Below are 15,210 nucleotides of genomic sequence, written 5' to 3'. Positions count from 1 at the left end.
TTTCTGTTTATGAAGGTCTACTACTCTTTGGAAATGCACTGAAGGCATGATTCCATTGAATTCCTACTTCCTATTTTCTCTTAAAATCTGGTTACATTTAGAAAGTGATTCTTTTTAACATACTCTATCTTCTATCTCTAGCTGTCTTTCAGATTGTCTACTGGTCTTTGGTGTCCTGTATTATTTTACGTTAATTTGGTTTTGGTTATCATGCCTGAAGTTTGAGATTACTGGATGGATACATTTTATCACTTTTGGAAAAATCCTTGCAACATTTCTCTTGCTCTATTTTCTCTCCTCTAATCTTACAGAGCTCCAGAAGCATATTAAATGTTCTAACTATAGCATCAGGTGTTACCCTCTAGCCTTGTATTTCCAATCTCTTTCTCTCTACGCTTTATTCTGTGTAGCTATCTTACTATTCACTAAGTTTCTCTTCTACTGCATCTAACTGGTTAATTCTGTCTACTGGGTTCTCAGTATCGATCATTCCTTTTTTTAGTCTTACTGGTTTAGTGTTCAGAAAAATCTTTTATTCTCTTTCCATAAATCATTTTCTATGGGGAAACTGAACAAACTACTCTTAAAACCATATTCTTTTTAAGAGTGCTTTTTTGGGGGGGCTTTTTGTGTTTCATTTTAGTATGTTAGAAATGAAAATGGTAACATGTTCTACGTTTCCCAACACTTTGGTCAAATAATAGAATAAAATCTTTGTCATGGAATTTACCTTCAATTTGAAAGAAACTGAAAATAAAGTTGATATGAGTAGCTTTTTTGGGGATAGTAGCTTGTCTGTTGTTGCGTCTTCACCATAAACTCTTCTCGCAAGGAAACTCAATGAGCAATACTGGATCTCAAAATATCACTGCAATAGATAAAATATAGTTCATCAACCACAGCTACATCATTGTATTCCATGAATTAATTTTCACTTTGCTTATGTTATAGAAATGGGACTCTTTGCCTGTGAACTTCATTATTACTCAAAGGAAAAAGAGAAGATGTGGAAGAGGGCTTACTTCTGTTTGATTTATTTAGTACTAAAATCCTCTCTTTAGAAATAAGAGCTTGATCATGAAATGGCTTACTTATTTCTCTTAATAAGCAATTTTATTTATACTAAAATCAAATCTTTTTTATAGTGTTCCTTGGATTAGTTTAATATTATTTATAATTGTTTTATTAAGCAATGTATTTTAAGCTACACTACACGTAACTTCCTAAATCTAAATGTATTCAGCTTGTCTTGAACTTTGCTGTTTACTAATATGTTTCCCACAATGATATCTCTTAAAAATTACTTAGATGTTACCCAATAGATGTAGGTATTTCAAAAATAAACCATTTAATAAGAGAGATGTAAATGTAGATCATGATAATAATGACAATGATGTCAGCTAAAAGGGAGAATGTTATTTAATAAATGTGATTTGGGTCTTCTTTTCAAAGTACTAGAGTTAAGGGTGGTGGGAGAACCCTATTATTCTTCCTCATGGCTTTATGATTTTTTTTTTTTTTTTGAGACAGAATTTCGGTCTTGACCCCTAGGCTAGAGTGCAATGACGCAATCTCAGCTCACTGCAACCTCCGCCTCCCAGGTTCAATTTATTCTCCTGCCTCAGTCTCCCAAGTAGCTGGGATTACAGGTGCCTGCCATCATGCCCAGCTAACTTTTGTATTTTTAGTTGAGACAGAGTTTCACTTGTTGGCCAAGCTTGTCTGGAACTCTTGACCTCAGGTGGTCTACCAGCCTGGGCCTCCCAAAGTGCTGGGATCACAAGCATGAGCCACCAAGCCTGCCATGATTCTTATAGTTTCAGCATCAGGCCTAGACAAATATCCTCACATAGTATTTCATCAAGAATGGTATAAAACCAACATATTTCCAATGATTCACTTGCTATTTTTTTTCTCTTACCACATTTTAAAAATCACAACAAAAGTGACCTCCAGCAAAGAATACTCTTTTTGGCTGTTTAATTTTTTTCCACTTTCATATAAACTTACACAAAAATCCTGTGCAATTATAGGGTGTATAAGCTTCATTTCATCTTTTAACAGCATAATTAACAAGTGAAAATTTTTCTACTGCTTATCTACACACTCAGCTACTGTCACAAACTCTGGGTGATTTTATCATAGCAGTCAAAGAAGTTACACTAAATCTGTTTCATGCCTTAACAAAATTATCTTTCGACTAATTCTTCACTAATATTTAAAAAAAAGTAGTATCAGAATATTTTTCCTCATGTATGTGTACACTTGTATGGTATTATAATCTTTGAATGGTAAAAATATATGTATAATTATTTCATTGATGGATAAATTTAGAAAAATTGTTCTGTATATTTAATATCTATATTACTTTAATTTATTGGAAATTCACTAATTTCTGCCACTTTGAAATATTATCATAAATAATTAAATTGGAAAAAAGAAAAAAGTGTCTAGTAGAATACAGATGTTCAAAACCTGATGTTTCAACGAAAGAATAACATTAAGAATGTAGATAGAGGTAGGCTTCCAGCTTATCTCTTCCTTTTTTAAATTAATTTAAAGAAAAGTTTAAAATTTTATCTTGGATTTCTTACTATCGTAATGCTCTATTCTTCTTTATTCAGCAAAAACTCTAATTACCATGATGTCTTTGAGAATGTTTTACAATTTTATGGTCATTCGTTTATTATATGTTTCTGCTTTTTAAATATTTTCTTTATTGTGAAGCACAGAATATATATATATATATATATATATATATATATATATGTAAAGTAATAAAGCCTAAATGTACAGTAAAGAAAAAATTTATAGCCTTAAGAGTCATGTTACCACCTCTTGGTCATAAAGTAGAATTTGCCAGCAATCCAGACACTCTCCATATATGCCTTCCTGTTGATATCATTTCCCTTTTGTTTCCTCCTTCCTTACTATCTCAATTGTTATGATAATCACTCATAGGTCTCACTTTAGAATTTTACCATCAACGTAATAAACTGCAATTTATTGAAAATGTACTTTTGTAAACTTTATATAGGTGGAGTTTTACTGAATCTTTTTTCAATCTTAATTTCTGTCATATGTATATGTAGTTCAAATTTGTTCATTTTCCTTTTTATTTATATTATTTGTAAACACGTTTCCCTAGTTGGTTCATTTTGATTGCTGTATAGTATTCTATTGTACAAGTGTACCATAATTTATGTATCCATTTTATCACTGATATCATAGAGACTTCTCAACTTTAGCTATTAAAACTCAGTGATATACGCGTGTGTATATTTATTCTGATAAGAGTACAAATACTGGATCTTCAGATGTGATCCATCATCTTAATCAGATAATGCCATACTCAAAGTAATTGCTCTGATTTACAATTCTAGGAGCAGTGTATGAAAATTCCCATTACTTCATATGCTTTCCAAAATAAGTGACATCGGACTAATTTTTACACTTTCATATTTATATAAAACATAATTAAACCTAATACTCTTAAGCCTTTTTCTATTATAAATCAGAATGTATTCTTAATTCAAAAATTGTTACTCTTTTAAAATTCTATGACAATTTCACATTTAGTAATAATGAATTGTGTATTTATTTCATATATTTATTAATTCATTACCTTAATTAGTTTTTCTATTTTTTCTTAAAGTTTTAAATACTTTGTTATTAACAAGTATAATTATGCTAGACATATTTCTTATAAGCAAACATTATGACAAATGACTTTGAAAAATATGATTAGTTAACAGCATACTGTAAGGCAAATTTCAGCATTGTTTAACAACTCCTTAAAAGGACTCGAAGGAAAAAAATTGTTGAAATATAAAAACAGTCTGTAAGTGTAATGAAGGTGCCCATGGAAAAATACAAATTCTACCATTACTGTTATGGAAAAAAATGATTAGTAGTAAACATACCATGTCCAAATTTTTTTAAGGCAGGCCTAATATCAATGGACAAAATTCCCTTTAAGGTCTTGACCTTAATTTCTACATTCACCTGATTCTGATTGCACAGTAACGTTCTTGTTCCTTTTAAATTATTTGACTAATGTCAAACAGGAAAGTATGGGGGCATGCTGTTGAAATAGGTCAAGGCTGTCTTAATGGAAAACATGCAAATTTCCAAAATGGCTCAAATTAACTCCTATTCAAATACTATGTCCCTGTTATAAGATAAAATTTGTCATCCTGATGTTGAAATAAAAGCTGAATTATCGTTTGCTAGCATGCAAATCAAATCAGATTCTTATTCATCATTTTGCAAGTTTTTTCTTTTTTAACCTCTCCATAATTTGTGTTCAGCAATGTCAGTTGCTAGGGAAATTTTCCAATCTAATACATAAATCATACATTGGATGCCTGCACTGTTATATGTAGCTTGGTCAAAACTAGACTCATGACCGCTGTTGATTAATTTTTTCAATGCCAGATTTATGTAGAATGAATCCTAACTTTTCCAACCAAAAGCATCCAAGGTTTTCTTGGGAAGGCCAGGAAGGCCACTATTCCTTAAATCTGGCTGTTTTCAGCTAATAATTTTGTATAACTTATTGTTAACAAGCTTGTTAACATAAACACATTCACACACACACACACATACACAACCCTCATGGTTGGGAAAAATTATTGTTCTATATTTTCTAAAATGAAAACTTAATTTTCTTACTTGGGCTTTTCAGCCCATTTTCAATGTTTATCAAACTTAATCTCTCATGCTTAGGCCTTTGACTAAGTTATTCTCTTGAGCCTTATACTTAATTATTAGTTATTTAATTAAAATACTCAGCAATTTTATAATTATTTTTCAGGCACTTAAAAAACATGTTTTCCCCATCTATACTAAAAATACAAAAAAAATTAGCTGGGCATGGTGGCACGTGCCTGTAATCCCAGCTACTCAGGAGGCTGAGGCAGGAGAATTACCTGAACCCAGGAGGCGGAGGTTGCAGTGAGCCGAGATCGCGCCATTGCACTCCAGCCTGGGTAACGAGCGAAACTCCGTCTCAAAAAAAAAAAAAAAAAAAAACGTTTTCCAGTGAAGAGTCTACACTTCTCCGTGTATGAATATTCAATTTTATTTTTCTCTGTTTATTTTTGATTACTTAATGGTTTAAGATGAATAGATGTTAAAAGCAGTCTCCAATCTTGGATTTTATTCTTTTCAGTTTTAATAGTATAATTGTTTCTAAGAGGGGATCTTGGAGTCAGACTGCCAAGACAGGAAACCAGATTCCCTGCTTCATATGACTATTATCTGAGACGCCATTTTACAACTCCCTTCCTCAGTATAATCACCTATAAAAATCAGGTGATATGCCAGGCATGGTAGCTCACACCTGTAATCCCAGCACTTTTGGAGGCCAAGGCAGGTGAACCACCTGAGATCAGGAGTTTGAGATCAGCATGGCCAACATAATGAAACCCTGTCTCCACTAAAAATACAAAAATTAGCCAGGTGTTGTGTTGTGTGCCTATAATTCCAGCTACTTGAGTGGCTACGGCAGGAGAATCATTTGAACCCAGGAGGCAGAGTTGTAGTTAGTCAAGACCAAGCCACTGTGCACTCCAGCCTGGGAGACAGACTGAGACTCCATCTCAAAAAGTACAACAACAAAAAAAGAAATGATAATAAAACTGTCTTTGGTTAATTTTGTTAGGAGTTAATATACTATTTGTATAACTACTTTCATTTTTACCTCACTATAGGCAGGGACCAAAGATTGTTAATTATTGATTTGATCCTATTTTACTTGATATTTAAGATACCAGTGAGAACTTCCACTTATTTTTCTTCCCTTTTCTGAGACAGAGTCTCCCTCTATTACCCAAGCTGGAGTACAGTGGCAGGACCATAACACACTGCAGCCTGGAATTCCTGGGCTCAAGCAATCCTCCTGCCACAGCTTCCCAGGTATTTGGGACTATAGGCATGCACCACCACATCAGCTAATTTTTAAAATTTTTTGTAGAGACGGAGTCTCCATATGCTACACAGGGACTCCTGCTCTCAAGGGATTCTCCCAACTTGGCCTCCCAAAGTACTAGGACTACAAGCATGAGCCATCACATCTAGCCTTCAGTGGAACTTCTTGGTGCTACCTAGAGCTTTGGCTCATGTCCATCCTAAAGTGGATCTAATCAGTTTGTAGTTATTTCCTCTTCCTGAATGTGTAATTGAAATGGATATATATGGCAGCTAGCAGAACTCTCACATTCTTCCTGACCTGTAGAGTAAGGGACATTATTATAGCAGGATCCAGGGGAAGCCTCTGATGAAATTCTCCTCTACTGACAACACAATGTATAAAAAATAATAACCACTATTTTAATAATTCCCTATGGAATAAAATTGGTCACTGCCATGACAAAACACTCGGAAGTTACAGGGGACAGCAGTCCTGTCTATAACCCTATTCACTTAACCTATCTGGCCTCTACCAAAACCAGATGGATTATAGAATGAATGCAGATTACCATAAACTTAAATCGACACTTATAAATGCTTTCCAGGATGTGCTGTCTTCACCGAGCAGAGCATAGCTTCTGGTACTTTTAATGGGGCTCATGATTTGGTGAATGTTTCTTATCATCACCCATTATGAGGGAAAATCAAAACAATTTGCCTTGTATTTTAAGTATAATAGCACTGCTTCACTGTTTTATATCAGGGATATGTCGCTTCTGTTCTCAGTTTAATTTACATTTTTTTAAAACATCGTGCTAATGTAAATATATTAATAATATTACAGACCGAGCCCTGGAGGACATGACTGTAATCCCAGCACTGTAGGAGGCCATCACAGGCAGATTGCTTGAGCCCAGGAGTTTAAGATCAGCCTGGGTAACATGGTGAAATGTCAGCCCTACAAAAAATATAAAAATTAGCCAGGCATGGTGGTGTGCCCCAGCAGTCCCAGCTGCTAGAAATGCCAAGGCAGGAGAATCACTTGAGCCCAGAAGGTTGAGGCTGCAATAATCCTACCACTGCACTCCAGCCTCAGGGACACAATGAGACCCTGTCTCAAAATAATAGCAATAATAATAATAATATATTCATTGGTGCAATAATCAGGAAGTGGCAAGTTTATTAAATATGGTAAAATACTGTAACATTGAATGGAAGTAAAATACCAGAAGAGAAGAGATAACCCTGAGAAGATTCAGGGACCTACAACATAGGTGATATTTTAAGGTGTTCAGTGTCCCTACTACACATGTAGAAACAATCTTTTTTAAAGTAAATGGCATGTTGCTTTCTCTATATATTTCCTACCACTACAAAAGAGGCACAATTGCGGGGGGGGCCTATTGAGCTTTTGGAGCCAACATATTCCACATTTGAGAATACTGCTCTGACTCATAAACAAAATTTCTAAAGGCTACTGGTCTCAAGTGGAACCCAGCACAAAAGAAGGCTCTATGGCAGATACAGGCTCTGGTTCAAGCTGCTCTGGCCACTGTGCCAGATGATCCAGCAGAATTCAAACCTCCTAAAGGCATGTATAGTGGGCACTATAGGATTCTATACATGTCTCTGACAAGCCTGTAGGAGAGAGGAGAGAAAATCCCTATGAAATTAGTGCAAGATCATTCCCTCTCTAGCAGAGGAGCATCTTCTGTCTGAAAAACAAAACAGCAAGTGCAGAACATTAATCCAAGCATAGAGTCCTTCTAAGCACAAGCCCCTCTAAGCACAAAAACCTGTGCAGCTGAGCAAGTCATATGCTCATAAAGCCAGCCATAATTGGAGGGCATGAGCACATCTGAGTGGTACAAGGAGTGGGAGGTATTGGGTAAAAACATGTGCTTTCTCAGATTCGCTTCACTAGCACCTTGCATGATCCAGATCATCTTTCCATTTAGGACTTGAATGGATCACCACACTATAAGAATGAAGTCTGACTTTCATAATCTCCACCAAGGGACTGGATAATGTAAGACAAAACAGCAGAGATGGTAGTTCTGCCTCAGAAAAACCCTGGCCAATGGGAAATCAAACAGAAGACAGCTGAGCAGATACATTCTCCCTCCTCTCTCACTTCCATGGACTAATGCTGACTGTGGTTTCCCCTTGCAGCCATTCTGGAAAAGTGCTGGAGCCAAGTGCATGCATCTGATAACCACCATGCTGTCTCTCTCATCTCACTGTGAAGTGGTGGCCAGCAGAGTTAGACCGTACATCCCCACACATTGTTTCACACTTTTTTCTTATCTCAATTTCCACGTCCCTGCTCTTTTTGTCTTAAACTTGCCTTCAAATAAACGTCATCACTTTAATATCAGGTATTACATAAAAAACATTTTAGTAAAGTAACTGGTTACTAGCTCATTGTTTTGAAATAAAATGCCATTTTTGTTTATATAACAATCAATTAGAAAATATCATAATACAAATATGTAATTCACAATAAAAATATATATGCAAATAGACAAAAGTCTTTTATGTGCTTTTTAAAAATATTGTAATAGGTGCCTTCTAATTTTGATGTTCTACCTTGTCTCCAATTCAGACACCTGATGCAGCTGCATCAGGACTATATTATTGTGATACTTCCCCCAAAATTGTAGAATAGCGAAACCACTCCTCTGAGGAATGATCCTTCTTGGATAATTGTGTAACCTACACTGGAGACCAGAACACGGGAATTCATGCAACTGTAGATTTTGTGATGAGTTTCCTTTTCAGTGGTTTACCACATCAACTTACCCATTTTATCCACCCATTTATTTGTTCATTAAAATATCATTTTTGACCATCTATTCTTTGTGCTAGGTTCTAAGTCCTGGGAGTCAACAGAAAGCAAGACAGACATGGTATCTTTTTTTTACGATGCTTAGATTGTACTGAGGAAGATATATAATTTTAAAAATACATAAATCAGGTGTGAGGATGATTTATCTTAAGGTTTAAATAACATTGTTAAAATTTCATGATATCAAGAATTAATACAGTCATCTAGAATTTAGCTGTGAACAAGATTGTACATTTCCTTCTTATAATAGAATTTCCTATTAATGAATATGTCAACATACTTTCATTTCATCGACAACAAAATTACAATGGTAAAGCACATCCTATGATTAATACATAGATTTTATAGATGCTATTTTAACATTTACGAAAAGTTTCACTGAATTATTTTCCATAATTTCTAGACTATTTTTATATTGACAGTTTTTTTTTTAAGAAAACGGAAGATTTGAGTTGTCCTATCTAAAGTTTAGAAGGAATTTTATAAATGGAAGATAAGACTATAATTCGCAATTCAGGGGCTTAGAAGTGCTTTAGAAAAAATACTAAAATAATTTACATCAGATCTCAACTTCAAAAAAAGCTTTTCTTTAGTTCAAAAGCTGGAAGAAATGACTTTTCTTACTGCATATGGAAACTGATAATAGCAATCATGATCATGATCATGATCATGATTTTTCATCCCTATTATAAAAGAGATTTTGTTTAAGCCATTCACATACGTGTGTTAAACCTGCTATTCCTCAGTAGTGTTTACAGTACACAAAGATGAAATTTACTCTATATATGCTTGTCACCCGAACTTTATTGTGTGCATTGTTTTCTAACAATAATTCTGTTGGCTTTATACTAAACATAAAATAGGAACTCATAATGAAATATGAACCCAAAGACACATCCTCATTATTGATTTAGAATTAAATGATCTTATAAAATAGGAACTCATAATGAAATATGAACCCAAAGACACATCCTCATTATTGATTTAGAATTAAATGATCTTACCATCCAAAAAGTTAGAGGTTCAAACAATGAATTCTAACCACACTGTGGTATATTTGTGTGGTTCAAATAACAATAGAAAAGAGCAATATTTTTCCTGAGATAAGCTGTTAGTTCTTAATAATTATGAATAGACAACATAAATTCTTCAAATGAAATATAAAATATATGTATGAAATATTCAAGGCTTCATAATTCTGAGAAATTTTTATATTTTGTATAATTTGGCAGTTTGTGTGAAAAAACAATAAAGAGTATGTTATTGTCGATGTTCCTAAGTTTTCATACACACATAAACACACACACACACACTTTTTTAGATTAACTTTAGGTAAAAGACTTTTATAGGTATACATTTGAAATTATTCATATATATACATTACAAAAAAAAAACAGTAAGAAATATAACATGTTTCATACACCACCAGTTTGTTTTCTGCTCGAAGACATACAATGCCCTTCTTGTGATTCTATGGAGATGAAGATTTCTGTCCTTTCACCCAGTACCTCACTTGCCTCCAAACTGAAAAAAATGTCTGCTTTAGCTTCTTGTTTCCCCAAATCAGGATGAATGGGTGGGCTGAAGGATAGCTGAATCTAATAGCTTGGCAGAACATAAAGACAGCTTTCTTTTGCATATTCTCAAAACTCCAAACTGATATTATTACAGACAGAAAGTAAGTGGCACATAACAAGAGGAAGGAGATCACGGTTTGCAAAGCTTTTATGTGGACTTTGGTGCTGGGATCTTGACATCTTTTACCATGGAGATGCATCTTCTTGAGATGTTGACACAGAGAACAGATTAATAGCAGAAAAGATATCAGGGTCAGAGTGAAGGGTACTAAGTTTGCTAGCAGGGTTATAGTCATATTTGACAGGCATATCGCATTCCTCAATTTGATCTTCCAAGTCATGTTTCCTTCATATTCTTTTGTCCGTACAATCTCATTCATGTTTACCACAAAAAGCTGACAAATCAAAAGTAGCAAAGGCCCCAACATTATCACCCGAATGACACTCGTAACTCTCCTCTTTAAGCGAAGAAAAATAAAGTTGGAGAAATTGACAATCTTGAGCAAATAAAATATGCTGAGGCCAGTAGCAAGCCAGTTGCTGAAATGGCTGGTTACTACCCAGAAGCTGTAAGTAGTAATTCTGACTTCTGCACTCTTATAAAAAGCTGGATTCAATACAGTTGCATACCAATGTAATAATAATACCCAGAGCAAACCAACTCTGGAGACTGCCAGAGCAGTGAGAATTTGGTCAGCAAAGGAGATCTTTTGTCTATTGACCCAATCAATGGAATTTACCAATGCTATGAAGCCATTAGCAAAATTTCCAATAACAAATGTAACCACTACTAGAATGGAAGAAATGATGGCTAAAAAACTTATCATATCTGAACAGACAAAAAGGAATTTTTTAAATGCTGGTATAATATCATTGATTGTGATTGCTTGAATATCCTGGCCTTAAATTCTATATGTACCTGATTTGTGAATGTGCTGTCACATTCTTTTGACTTTTAATTGTGGTTACCAGTGTCAAGCCAGAAATCAGCACGGCATGCTAATGCATGAGTTCAATCCTCTCTTTATGGAAAACATTCTTATTTTCAAAACAACTCATATTAACTCATTCATTCACTGTCTGGTCTGTTACAGGCTGCGATTATTCATACTGAAATTGACAGAAAGCCTGATTTCTCATTTGCTAATATGCAAATAAGGATATATTCTCTTTCGGTGTTTGCAGTTTTTCCTTGTGTAACCTCTCCATCATTTGTCTTTAGTGACTTCAGCTGTTAGGGAAGTTTTAAAATCCAATACATAGATCATATAGTAAATGACTAAATTGTTAAAGGGAGTTTGGTCATAATTAAGATCATCACCAATATGGACTTTTTTTTAAATTCCAGATTTAAACACAAAGAATCCAAACTTCTTTTATCAAAAGCATCTAAGATTGTCTTGAGAACTACAGGCAGGCCAATACTCCTTAAGATCTGGTTGCTGCTAATAATTTTGTATAACTTCATTGTTCATAAGCTCATAAATACACACATGTGCACCCCACTTATGAATGGAACAAATTATTTTCTTGTAATTTCCAAAATAAAAAATGGGTTTCCAGGAGGTTGTCCAGGTGAAATTTGTCCTATTTTCCACTAAGGGTTTTCATCCCATGAATACTATTTAGTTATCAAACATATCTCAAATTCTTAGGCCTTTGGTATAGTTTCTCTCAAGTCTAACATTTAAATATTTATTTAATTAAAATATTTAGCAATTTTATAAGTACTCCTGAGTACCAGACCCTTTGATATATAATCTTGCAGTATCCTCCCATCACAAGAAGACTGACTACCTTGCCCCTGAACTTAGAGTTCAATCATTTATTTAACTTGCTTTGATAAACAGAATATTGCTACACTTTGCAAAGAGATTTGAGATGGCTTCCATATAATGGATTCTTCCTCTTTCCATTTACCATGAGACTATCGCCTGACTAGTACACTGTTTCCAGGAAAATTAGAAACTAGTGAAGTCAGACTGCCCCCTCCCGACCCTGCAATCCAGACTAAATTGGCCAAACTCTACCTCGAAGATGCAGAATTTTGCCTATCTCAAATCACCAGAGCCATCCACCAAACTCAGATTAGAAAAACAAAATCCAGGCCAGGCACGGTGGCTCATGCCTGTCATCCCAGCACTTTGGGAGGCGGAGGCGGGTGGATCACGAGGTCAAGAGATCGAGACCATCCTGGTCAACACGGTGAAACCCCGTCTCTAATAAAAATACAAAAAATTAGCTGGGCATGGTGGCGCGTGCCTGTAATCCCAGCTACTCAGGAGGCTGAGGCAGGAGAATTGCCTGAACCCAGGAGGCGGAGGTTGCAGTGAGCAGAGATCGCACCATTGCACTCCAGCCTGGGTAACAAGAGTGAAATTCCGTCTCAAAAAAAAAAAAAAAAAGAAAAAAAAAATCCAAAGACATGTGAGGTATAAATCTCTAACACAATTTTGAAGGGTTTTCTCTTGCAGAAAAACATAACTAATAAAAGAACTCTGCTAAACCAATAATGTGGGGAATATGTACAAGCTAGTTGTGTCAGGAATTCAGGAGCCAAAAGAAAAAATAGACGGGAAATGGCAACGGTTTGTTCCTGTGAGGCGGATAATTAAGGCTAGAAGAAATCCTTTGGAAAGATCTGAGGTTGGCAGATAACATCTCAAATTTCCTCAACTTGCAACTAAATAAGAAAGTTCCTACTTCAGCCCTCTTAGAGTTGTATAGGAATGTATACACACAGTTGATTTTTCCCCTCAGTATATAATGAGATGAGTAATAATCATTTCTATGAGACATTTCTCCTAATTAAAAATTTTATATTAAAATTTTAATGCACACTTAGAAATGAACCAAAACAAAAATGGAAAATATGGCAATGTATCATAAACACTCATGTAACCATCATGCAGGGCAAGACAAGGAACACCAAAAACAGCCTATGTCCATCCCCATGCTACTTTCCAAGCCCCTAAAACTTTCTTCACATCTCCTAAGATAGGGAATATCCATAATTTATGATGACGGTTTCCTTGATTTTCTTTATACTTTACCAACTAGTTGTGCAACCCTAAACTACAAAGCTTGGTCTGGCCTGCTTTGAACTGTATAGGTGCAATCCTACATGTTCTTTTTGTATGTGGCTTCTTGGACTAAACATTATATTTCTGAAATTTAATCACATAATTGCATGTACTTGTGATTTTTTTTCATGTCTCTATATTATTCCATTGAATGGATTTACTGTAATGATTCATCCATTCTTAATATATATTTGGCCAGCTTCTTTTTTGAACAGTTATGAATAATTCTACTAGAGCATTCTGTCACATATCATTTGATACAATTCCTTTGTATATATACCTATGAGTAGAATTACAGGGTCTTTGTGCAAAATCTCATCATAGACACAGAAAAGTTCAAAGAATAATTTAACTAAATTTATCCCTGTCACCTTTACCTCCAGTCTATATTTTGCCATTTGCATATATCTTATCAATTATATAATTATCCCAATTATTATTTTATACAGTAAACATTCATTTAGAAGTATGCACATATTTATCATTTTCATTAATTTGCATTCCTTCTTGCATATTCAACTTAATATTTTCAATAATTTTTATTGATCAGGCAGGGTAGCTCACGCCCATAATCGCAACATTTTGTAAGGCTGGGGCAGGGGCACCCAGGAGTTCAAGACCAGCCTGTGCAAAACAGCAAAACTGTCTCTACAATAAATGAAAAAGTTAGACAGACATAGTGAAGCTACTCACAAGGCTGAGGTGGGAGGATGGTTTGAGCCCAGGAGTTCCAGACTGCAGTAAGCCATGATCCTATCACTGAACTCTAGCCTGGACAACAGAGTGAGACTCCAACTCTATAAACAAAAATAATAATAATAATAGTAATTTTTACTGTAGTTGAAAATATTATTTTTAAGTTTCTGTTTATCAAGGTCTATTCTACTTTTGAAATACACTGAAGACATGATTCCATTAAACTCTAGCTTCATTTTTGTCTTTTACAAATCTGGTTGTCATTTAGACAGTTATTCCCTTTAACATAGCCTATTTTTTCCTCTAGTTACTTTTCAGATTTTCTATTTGTCTTTGATGTCCTGTCATTTTATGTTAATTTGTTTTTAGTTAACTCACCTGAAGTTTGATTATTTCTAAAAATATATGAACTGATACATTTTATCACTTTTGGAAAAATCTCCACATTGTTTCTGCCCCATTTTCTCTCTTCTAATTTTCCAGAACTCCAGAAATATGCTAGATGTTCTGATTGTAGCCTCAATGTCTCTTACCCTCTAACCTTATATTTTCCATCTCTTGATCTCTTTATGCTTCATTGGTAGTTATCTTCCAATTCACTGATTCTTTCTTCTCTTATGTTTAACGGTTGTTACCTCTGTCTATCGGATTCTCGACATTGATTATTTTTGTCTTATTGTTTTAGGGGTAGAAATAAACTTTTGTTCTCCTTCTATAAGTCATTTTTAATGGAGGAACGAAATAAACTATTCCTAACACCAAGTTCTTAAAAAAAGAGCTTTTATAAATTTTTCATACACCTGACATGAAAATGGTTACGATTTTCTTCTTTTTGTAATAGCTTGTCACAGAAGGGAATGAAAGCAAGATCTAGGCATTCTCCTGAAAGTTGGAATAAACTGGAAATTGATTTGATGTGAGTAGCTTTTTTTGGATAATGGCTTGTCTGTTGCTGGGTCATCACCACAAAGTCTCCTCACAGGGAAATTCAATGAGCAGCATTGCATCCCAAAATGTCATTGCAATTAATAATATCTAGTACCTCAACCACAGCTCCACCTTTCTATTCCACCATTTAAATTTGACTGTTTTT

General features: G+C 34.6%; 1 protein-coding gene and 1 long non-coding RNA gene across 2 annotated transcripts in view; both read right to left on the bottom strand.

Moving 5' to 3' along the window:
* LOC144577837 (uncharacterized) overlaps positions 1-14,230 on the bottom strand; it is a 135,033-nt gene extending 120,803 nt beyond the window's left edge. The window contains exons 1-2 of the long non-coding RNA XR_013522458.1: positions 14,115-14,230; positions 731-868 (exon numbers count right to left, since the gene is read on the bottom strand). This is a non-coding gene — a long non-coding RNA (uncharacterized LOC144577837). The remainder of the gene's footprint in view (positions 1-730; positions 869-14,114) is intronic.
* Positions 10,083-11,297, bottom strand: LOC100394761 (taste receptor type 2 member 43-like). The gene has a single exon (XM_054237968.2). The coding sequence runs from the start codon at positions 11,163-11,165 to the stop codon at positions 10,233-10,235; it is 933 nt and encodes a 310-aa protein (XP_054093943.2). The 5' UTR covers positions 11,166-11,297; the 3' UTR covers positions 10,083-10,232.
* Positions 14,231-15,210: the final 980 nt, after the last annotated feature.

This window comes from Callithrix jacchus, chromosome 9, assembly GCF_049354715.1.
Source record: "Callithrix jacchus isolate 240 chromosome 9, calJac240_pri, whole genome shotgun sequence".
Lineage (NCBI taxonomy): Eukaryota > Metazoa > Chordata > Mammalia > Primates > Cebidae > Callithrix > Callithrix jacchus.
The sequence above is the reverse complement of the archived record's forward strand: the minus strand, read 5'-3'. Positions and strand labels throughout refer to the sequence as shown.

Excerpts from the sequence above, each read along its gene's own strand:
- LOC100394761 (XM_054237968.2), bottom strand. The coding sequence starts at position 11,165 with ATGATAAGTTTTTTAGCCATCATTTCTTCCATTCTAGTAGTGGTTACA.